This window comes from Prunus avium, chromosome 8 (genome assembly GCF_965620075.1).
Source record: "Prunus avium chromosome 8, drPruAviu1.hap1.1, whole genome shotgun sequence".
In the NCBI taxonomy this organism is placed as follows: Eukaryota; Viridiplantae; Streptophyta; class Magnoliopsida; order Rosales; family Rosaceae; genus Prunus; species Prunus avium.
Genome location: NC_142291.1, coordinates 39,240,093 through 39,249,824, shown reverse-complemented (window position 1 = coordinate 39,249,824; position 9,732 = coordinate 39,240,093). Strand labels below are relative to the sequence as shown.

The window sequence follows — 9,732 nt, the reverse complement described above, 5'->3', positions numbered from 1 at the left end:
CCTGTTCTTGTTTGGTTATTTTGCTACTTCTGCTGAATATGTATAAGCCACTTCAAAAAGAATATATGCGAATGCAAATGGAAAACAGGAAAAACAATAACGGGAAGGAAATAAAACCAAGTAATTTTCATAGTTGAAAACAGTAAAATGGATTGGAAAAATAAAAAAAAGCTTATTAATAACACAGAAATTGTTAAGGGCCAAAAAGAAAATTAGTACAGGAATACGTCAATCATTCTGTCTACCCCCACCCCCACTCCATGATGCAATTTGAGGGGAGGTGACATAAACAAGGAGGGGCCCCTACTTAGGTGATTGATAAAATTTTATTTAAAGCAGGCACTGCATTTAGATAATAACATAATCAATGAAGTAGCCTACTTGGGAAAGACAATTAATTAATTAATTAATGATGCAGAACCATTACAATTATGAACAAATGTTAAAAGGCATGGCCCCTCCCAAAAGAAAAAAAGGGAAGAGATGTCTTGTTATACAAGCTTAACAGAAGATCATTGGTAGGTAGGCAGCAGATTCTTGTTATACAAGATTAACAGAGATTGCCTTCCTGCCCAAGCTTCACAGAATCCAATTACCAAACCAAAAGCATGTTTTTTTATTTTCTTTCTCACAACACAAATTTCATGTTCCAGTAATTTTCTAAACCCAGACAGTAGATAGACACAGAGAATATATATCCCTGCCCTGCATTAGGGTAGGGACTTAAAAATTTGGGTTTGACTTGTTGTGCCAAAAGAGCTCATAATAATAATAATATTATTATTAAATTCAAGGGAAATGCCTTTCAAACCTTTTGGCAGAAGCCAAACAAGGAGAAGAGACAACAAATGAGTCAACTGCTTCAGTTTCTTTTTCTTTTTTGTTTGTTAAAGTGTGTCATAGATTGACACTTGTGCAGACTCCTAGCTTTGTTCATGTGCTCTCATCTCATCTCAACTTTGTGTTGATCTAACCCCCACCTAATCCCAGCTACCTTCACATGTCCTCTTCTTCCATGACTTTGCAGTTTGCACATTACAAAAGAAACAAACAAACGGAACATATTCAGTTGATGGTTTGGTTAAGTTTTTGCACCAGCCAGCCAGCCAGCCAACCAGCCACCCACCACCCAAAAAGTTAAAAAGAAACCCAACTTTGAGTTATATTTTATGTTATCTAATCGCATATATGCAAGTTATGATATTGAATAATGTTGCTTCACATTTCACTCAACTAGCCTTGTAACTGGCTCCAATGATGGCTAATTTTGGGGAGAAGAAGCCCGTGCATAGCAAAAGCCGAAAAGCAGAGCTACCTGCATTGGCACTTGCGGTCCTTCTTCTTCTTTCTTTCAAAAATAACGAAAAGCAAATCAAGAAAATGATGTGCATGCTCTTCTTGAATGAGACACATCACGACTCAGAATAACTCAGATGAAATTCTGCTGTTTTTTTGGCAGAAAAACTTGTTTTAGCTTCAAACTTGACAACTTCTTAAAAAAAGATAACCCTCAATGCCCATGGTTGATAGACATATACATGAGGGTTGGATTGGATTCACTCCTCTTTTCATCCCCCAAATCAATTTATTTTTATTTTTATTCTCATCAATTCTTGAATTCTAAAGACAATAATGCCTAACACCAAGTAAAACAAACAAAACCCAGTTACATCCAAGTTCGAATCTCCCTCCCCGTAGATTAGATTAATCATTTGTATAAGAAGTAGAACGAAAACCATGAGAATAAAAGACTAATATACCACAAATACATTCAAAGAGTCTTGCAAAAAATTCTTCATATTTAATAATAGAGTAGAGCATTAATTTCCCCTACATAGTTACACTATTAATTTCTGAGTATCCACAAATCTTCTTTTAATTCTTATTCATCCATCATTTTCTACTATTTTCCCCAAAAATAAATAAATGAATCTAAAGGAACCCACCCTCCCGCCCACAAAATATAGAATATATTAAATTTTAATAAAAACAAAAATATTAACGCCCATCCGAATTTCCCACTTTACCCCCTCCACTCGTTGCACTGCGCAGTCGGCCTAGTCTTCTGCTTCCCAGCCTTCAATGGGCACGGCGTCTGTAGGGGCGGGACCATGCAATTATACTGCAGACACAGCGAGCTGCTCACGGGAATCTCAGCCGTCGGATTAATCTGAATCCCAGTAAGAAAATTGTGCTGCAGATACAGTATCTGTATATTCGCAGCCAGTAATCGATCCACGAAACTACCCGGAACCTGACCCGTGAACCGATTGTTATTCAGGTACAGACTCTGTACGGTCGAGAACAACGGTGAGATTTCACCCGATAACCGATTGTAGCTGAGGTCAATGGTCGATATTGAAACCTGACCATCCGGTTGGACCCGACCCGAAAACATGTTTCTCTGCAGCTGGAGATTGGTGATTGGGTATGTGAAGACCCGACCCGGAATCGTACCCGTTAACTGGTTCATACTGAGGTCGAGGTAGTTGAGCTGGCCTAGCCGGTTCAGGAGGCCGTCGACCGGACCGGTTAGCCGGTTCCAGGAGAGAGACAGGTATTGGAGAGAAGGAGGGAGAGAGTTGGGAGCGAGCGAACCGGAGAGATCGTTGTGCTTCAAGTCGAGCCGGGTTAAGGTTTGGGAGGCAAACGGAGGGACCGAACCGGAGAGGCGGTTGTGGCAGAGAATGACGTTGGAGAGCTCCGGTAAGGTTCCGATAGCTGTAGGAATTGCTCCGGCGAACAGGTTGTAGCTGAGGTCGAGTGTTCTCAGGTTGCGTAGCTCACCGAGACTCGCGGGAATCTGACCGGAGATGAAGTTGCGGCTGACGGCGAGGAACCGGAGGCTCTTCAACTGCGAAATGGATTGCGGCAGAGCGCCGAAGATCCGACCCGGAACCACTGAGAGCTCGGCCAGTGCAGAGAGCTTGCCGACGGCAGGGTCGATCCGACCCGTTAGTCCCGGAGCTCCGGCTCTGGGGTCGCCGAGGTTGAGAGCTATCACCTTATCGGAATCGCAGTACACGCCGGCGAAGTTGCAGGGGTCGGAAGTGAAGTCCCAGGAGGCGAAGTAGTTGGAGCCAGGCATGTCATCGAGAGATTTGCGAATGGATTGCAGAGCCAAGAAATCAACCGGGTCGAGAATGGCGAAGGCGATGGGATTACACTGAAGCAAACAGATAGAGAACAACGCAATGCACACAAAGCTCTTAACCCTCTGACTGTCCGCCATTAGAGGTCAAGTCAACTGGGTTGAGTGAAAGAAGAGGGCTTTGTGTTGTGGGTTTTATAGCAGAGAGAAAGGTTGAGCTTTTAGGGAAGAAGAGGTTGGAGAAAACACTTTTCCGTGAGAGGAAGCTACAGATTTCTCGTGGGAAATAGCGTGAAAGCTTTAATGGAAAAAGTATGGAGATGGTGATGATGACCAGTATGAGGTTCAGCATCCAAATAGCAAAAATGATGGCTTTGGCTTTGGCTTTGGCTTTGGCTTGGAGAAGAAGGCAATTATTGAATCTTGTATTGTATTCTATTACAATCTGAGCTCTCTCAAAGCTTTTCTTTTTCTCTGAATATTTTTGGGTGTTGGCTTCACAGAGAAGACGCAATCACTCACTCTGCAACTAGTTACTACAGAGCACTGCAAGGCTCTTCATTTTTTATTTTTTATTTTTGTTATTATTAATATTTTACTGTTTTTGTTTTCTTTATTGGGGCTTGGGATCCGGATCAAACGGTTGTCCGAGCCTACGTGCTTAGGCGGAACCTCAGGTTCGGGTACCAGCTTGGCAACCTATGGAATGCGGGGATCACGTGACCTTGCCGCAACGACATCAATAGCACGTGGGAAGGTAGAGAACCTAGTGAAACTGTGATCTGATGTGGAAACTATTTGCCAGCCTAATACTACTTGTCGTTTTTAGGGCTCGGATTCCTACTCGTAATTTACTTTTGCTCGCTATTACCACAAAAATAAGAAACAAGTTGTCCTCGTGTTTTTTTTATTTCAAATCTTCTGTTATTAGATTATAAATTAGAATGGTATATTTAGAATACGTTCACCATTTTTAAAAACTTATAGCTCAACTGATTAAAAATATTCATTTGTAGATTAGAAGTTTCGTGTTTGAATTATTCCTCATCTAATACGCTTGTATTATCAAAAGTTTTATTTCATAGTTAAGCTACCAGAAAATTACTCATAAATAGATAATGACTTTGATACCTTTATCACTGAGGAAATGTTTTGGGAAAGAAAAACTTTAGTAATAGTAAGTGAGATTTGATTTTGGATTTTGGAGTAGATAAAAAGCTCACAGAAGTCCCACTGCAATAACAGTTCATTATGGTCTCTATAGATGCGCAAGTACATGATTGTATGGGTCACTTTTGCTTTCTATGAATTTTGTGGTATTTTTGTAATTATGTAGCCTGCCAAACTTCTTCAAAAGCCTCAATTCTCAAACAAATTTATTCACCACAGCTTTCATGACTTGATCTACACCCACTGTTTTTAATTACGATTGTACCAAAATCTTTTATGAAGTTTCCATGCACCTCTCAATCAATATCACAAGGAAAGGTACAAAATTAAAATTCCCAATGGCCATTCTGACTGCTTATTTTGTATTTTCAGTTGGCATTTACTACTCGAAACTTGCTCTCCTTTTTCCTTGAGCTGGCTTGGACCCAAAGAACGGTGAGCCCCAAGAAACAAAACAAACCAAACCAGCATCAATGGGAGGAGTCAAAGAAGTTGGTAAAAGTTGCAACCAAAAAGAAGTTGGTTAACTTCACAAATCTCACATAACTTGATGTTCACTCCTCCTTAGCCCTTTCTTGATATCACAACTGCCTCCCTGGCTCAAGTCAAAAAGTTACCAAGAAAACCACACTACAATTCCACATCAAAGGCTGTCAAACAAGTATTAGAACCTTTGATTTGCTTTAAACTATTACAAACCACACCAAAATATATATGTATTTATTGGTACGCAAGCATGAATTGGCACACTTTGGCAGGTGGGTAAAAACACAAAAAAAACTTGTATGAAACGGAAATAACACTGTTTGCTATCCCCAACTAAGAATAGACTGCTACGTGACAAAATTATCATGCATAACATGCAGTAATCGGCTTAAGATGATAAAATAGTGCTACCCCGTTTCACTCTCATAAAAATGAGCAGCAAGCTAGCAAACCCCCATATGCAATGAAGCCCCACAAAACAATGGTAATATTTGGTTGGGTTGTGAGCAGATCACACCCACCCCAACAACTAAAACATCCCCACATTCCCACTCATGGTTTTGGTTTAGGCTAATGGTTCCATGCCATGCCAGAGACTGTTGGGCTTTGCACTCTTTAACCTTACATTAGCAGCATCCGCATTTATGAAACTTATTTGTGCTGTCCCCTTCTTCCACCTACACCACCTTCCACACAAAATGAGCTTCCTTCCCTTCTTTCTTGCTTCAAGTACTACTAGAAACTGAGATGCGTGTGTGTGCGTGTGGCAAGATAGCAAACTCTGATGCATACATGATAGTAGGTTTTTGTCCTCTCTCAAGATTTTTAAGCATTTATGGTTTATTTGTCTCTGTTCATACAAGCTACAAATACATCAACGATGGCAAAAGATGCTCTAAAACTGGTGGCCTGTAGGTATTATTTGTAGAAAAACGTCTTGGCTTATCTTTTACCTTTATATGTGACCAAGAAGTTTGTGCAGGTCTTAATCTCATGAAACAACAGGGTCCCCCATAAAAAAATTGATAAGAAAAAAAATATATTTCGATCCAAGATGCTGATATGTTGGGCTGCAGGAGATCATTTCACCAAATTGGATCATATGGGCTTTGGCCATGACTCAAGTTCGATAATAACAACTTCCTCTGTAAGAATGATGATCAAATGATGTTTAGAGTTTCAAAACAGAGCCTTACATACTCTAAGCAAGTTCTTAAGCTACATTGTTACCAAAACGCTAGGGGGGATGTAGGAAACTTTTCACTAAGTCAAAGTAAATTCAATCTTAAAACTAAAAGAACTCCAGTAAATTATGCGACATCCCATATTTCTCGACGTTTTTCCTAGCAGGGGATTCTTTCAAAGAATTTATTCCATAATAGGAATTGACCCGCCGGCAGCCACGATCTGTTGCTCCAACTACAGTAACCAAAGGGGGCAACGTCAATGGATGATTGAGAGATAGGCAGAGAAGCTAATGTAATATCCATATTGAGATTGTTCAAAGGCAGCAATGCAATGATTCTTTGGAGAATCCCAAGGGATGAATATGTCAAGGTAAGATACATAAGTTATCTCCCCTAGCTCAGAAGCATGACTATGCCAAGATTTCCCTTTGGATAATCAAGAACATCTTGGCAAATACCAGCTATCACAGATAGAATTTTCATATACTTACCCTAAATAAGTATTCAAGCTTGCTCTTCAATGCAGAGCTTTCTTGTTGCACTTGTTGCAAACATCTCAAACACCTGCATAAAACATTATTTGAATCACATTTAGGTGCAACTGCCATGCCACAACCCCTTTCTTCATCGTTAGGGTCAAGTAAAAGCACAAAAGAAATACAAGTCATACACACGATACCAACTTCACTTAAATCACAGTGGATTCAGCAAAATTGCAACGTTAGTGTAGTTAGATTATCAATTTTCCTTCAATTGAATAACAAAGACTTCGGAAGTTCTAGTCCTAATTTTTTAATTGCATCGTTAATCAAAGGCAGAGCACCCATTGACTAATTTCCAATTTGATGGTACTTCTGAAAAATAATATAAATCATAAACCAATCGATCTTGGTTTAGCCAACAGTTGGAGATATTGATATTCATGAAAAGATAAAAACTCTTCAAACTTGAATAAATGCATCGAGGCATGTGTGGCAAAAATTTGTGTCAATACCCTAAACTGATGGCGCCACTTCTTTAAGTATTAAGTGACTAAATTTTCAGGCTCACAATGAAACAGAAAAAAGTGAAAATATCAGCATGAAGCAAAACTACTTACCCTTCAAGGTTCTGGGCCTCACAAGAATTTCTGAAGTTGATGCATACATTTTTAAGTCTTAATGCACCTATCCTGTAAACCACCGAATTCTATGATCAATTAATCACTTCAAAAAGAAGAAAAAAATGGACAAAAAAATTAATGTACAACTCCCGAGCTAGGTAATCCAAATTTCAAATAACAAGCAGACCAGTTTTTAGTGTTTTTTTTATGCTCCATATAAGTTCATCTCTCCACATCACTGATGAAAGTGTGGGTGCCCACAGTGGCGACTCTACTAGGGATAGAAAAGACTCCAATGCACTATCATTTGCACCTTGCAGCAAGCCAGGCATATGAATTGAAAGAAAACAGAGAATAAAATAAGAAGTAATAGAGCTTGGAAATACCAGGCGCTGCTACCCTTGAATTGATGGACGTAGGCATCCACCTGTTTGAAATTCACAACATTCTGTTCTCTACAAAAACATAGAAAACCCAATTAAAATTGTTTCACCTAGCTACCACTACAGCCAAAAAATAAGAATAGAAAATCTCCAAAGTGAAGCAAACCAGAATAACACTTGAAGGTTAAGACAAAAAAACTCACAGAGCCCTGCCCATATTGTTGAGAAGCTTCTCAGAATCTTGAAAGAAAAGAGAAACAACCTCAACCACAAAATCTGGGCTGCTTTCATCCTGGAGCTTCTTCAGCTGTGCAAACTGATCGTCCAAGAATCCCTTTTCACCACCAAAACACATCCAATCATCAAAATTCCTTCAACGACCCAAAATTCAAAAACAAAAAGGAGAAAACAAATCCAGTTTTGAACAAAATAACAGTTTGTTCTGAAGAAAGATCCATTTGTTCCTATAAGCAACTTATCCTTTTAATCCGAAACAATAAACGCGTCAAACAATATGAAAGTTCCTAACTTTACACATGAACTAATCTTATACTCCAAACAATGAAGTTTCTTTTGCCGAAATAAACGAAACCCAGAAATCTTTATCCCTATAAACAGACAGAGGTCGACAGAGAAAACCCAGTTGAAATACCAATCATCATCATATTAACGAAACTTTAAAGTAGAAAAGGGAAAGGAAAAAAGAAAAAGAAAGCAGAAACCTCTCGGCGCAGAGACTGAGTGTAGTCGAACCACTGTTTCTGCCACTGAGTCACAGCATCCATGGTTGCTTTCTTGCTCAGTTGCTGCTACAAGTTACAGCCACAGATGACTCAAAAACGATAGTGTGGAAATTGGCATATCACAAACGGCTTTGACCCTCGACTTAACTTATAAGGTTGTACAAGAAAAGAGTTACAAACGTGTGAAATCTTGAAAACGCTTAACTGACCTGCCACTGCCAGAGAAGATTTTGGTCAATATCACCGGAAACAGCTCTATCTTAATTAATTTCCAAATAATACAAAATGTCTTAGTTAATTACCAAATAAAAAGGGACAACTAATCACCTCGCCTATTAGTTTATTCGATATAAATTATATATTTTTTGGGTTGTGTTTCTACTCCCAACATATAAAAGAGGGTACATTATGAACGACGTTAGGTTAGTTGATCAGGACAACGAATTATCCCATTGAATCTAAAGTTGAGTTTCTCTATTCGTAAATTAGATTAATTTATAATAAAATATCGCGTGCATAAACTAAACTAAACTAAAATAAAAGAGGGTGCATTGGCACCACGCAAGTGGTATGAGGTGTCCTTGACTGCTTTTGTATTTATGTTTGCTTGAAATTGAAAACCATGTCATTGTCTTAGGCTTGCAAACAATTACGGACTGAACCAATCAAGACCATTCTATATGTTGGTGGGGCGGCGCAATACGCATGGAGATGGAGAGGAGGATCCATATCCACCTAAGCAATAATGATATGGTTATTTTTTGCTAAATATGGTTTTATGCCAAGTCTACAGAGACCACCCATTTTTATTAACTTCGCATGAAAGGACACAAGTCAAGCCCACGGCCACATCACGAAACTTTAGGAAAGCCTCTACCAATACTAACCAATCATACAGAGCTAAACTAGGAATTTTATATTAGCTTCGCTTCGGCTTCATTACTTTAGGAAAAGCCCAAATCTGGATATCCTTTCCCTGCTTGACCCAATATTTAGGACTCGGTACAACTTACATAGCACATAACCCAGGCCCGCTCAACATACTTGGAATCACTCCAGTAGAATAGAGAACAACAGAATCACCAGGCTTCCACTGCTTTAATTTATTTTAATTTTTTTATTTGTGTACATGTGCGACGCAACGTCTCTGCCTGGTGATCGGATCTTTGGAAAAATGTCTCAATTAAAATTTGACTTGTAACTTAAGTAGTCAAGAGCATTCTTTGTTCATATCATGTAATCATGTTTATGGGGAAGCTGAATCCTTCCAAGTTGTGGGAGAGGAGCCTGCCTTTGAATTGTTCGGTTCCTTTCTTTTTCGACTTGCTTGGGCTTGCGTGCCCATTTCCGTATCAAAAAACAAAAGAGAGAGAATGCACATTGCCCTGGCTAACTAGCCTAATCCACGTGTATATCATACAATAACTGTTCAGCTGAGCTATTACACTCAGACCATTGTTGGCACTACTTAAAAAATAGGCAAATAACACAATTCCCGATTTACTTATTTTCTTGATCTCTTTCTTTTATTTGTATTTTTCCATTTCATAACAACAGAAGAATAAAAGTA

At 39.1% G+C, this 9,732-nt stretch overlaps 2 protein-coding genes across 2 annotated transcripts; both read right to left on the bottom strand.

The window, feature by feature from the left end:
• Positions 1-1,781: 1,781 nt before the first annotated feature.
• On the bottom strand, positions 1,782-3,683 carry LOC110761850 (uncharacterized). The gene has a single exon (XM_021964433.2). It carries the CDS (start codon positions 3,230-3,232, stop codon positions 2,024-2,026), a length of 1,209 nt encoding a protein of 402 aa, XP_021820125.1. The 5' UTR covers positions 3,233-3,683; the 3' UTR covers positions 1,782-2,023.
• A 2,194-nt stretch (positions 3,684-5,877) lies between these two features.
• On the bottom strand, positions 5,878-8,320 carry LOC110761852 (histidine-containing phosphotransfer protein 1-like). Its single transcript, XM_021964434.2, has 6 exons — positions 8,142-8,320; positions 7,623-7,753; positions 7,423-7,491; positions 7,034-7,105; positions 6,426-6,498; positions 5,878-6,166 (listed from the first exon to the last, which is right to left on the bottom strand). The coding sequence occupies exons 1-6, from the start codon at positions 8,202-8,204 to the stop codon at positions 6,116-6,118; spliced, it is 459 nt and encodes a 152-aa protein (XP_021820126.1). The 5' UTR covers positions 8,205-8,320; the 3' UTR covers positions 5,878-6,115.
• Positions 8,321-9,732: the final 1,412 nt, after the last annotated feature.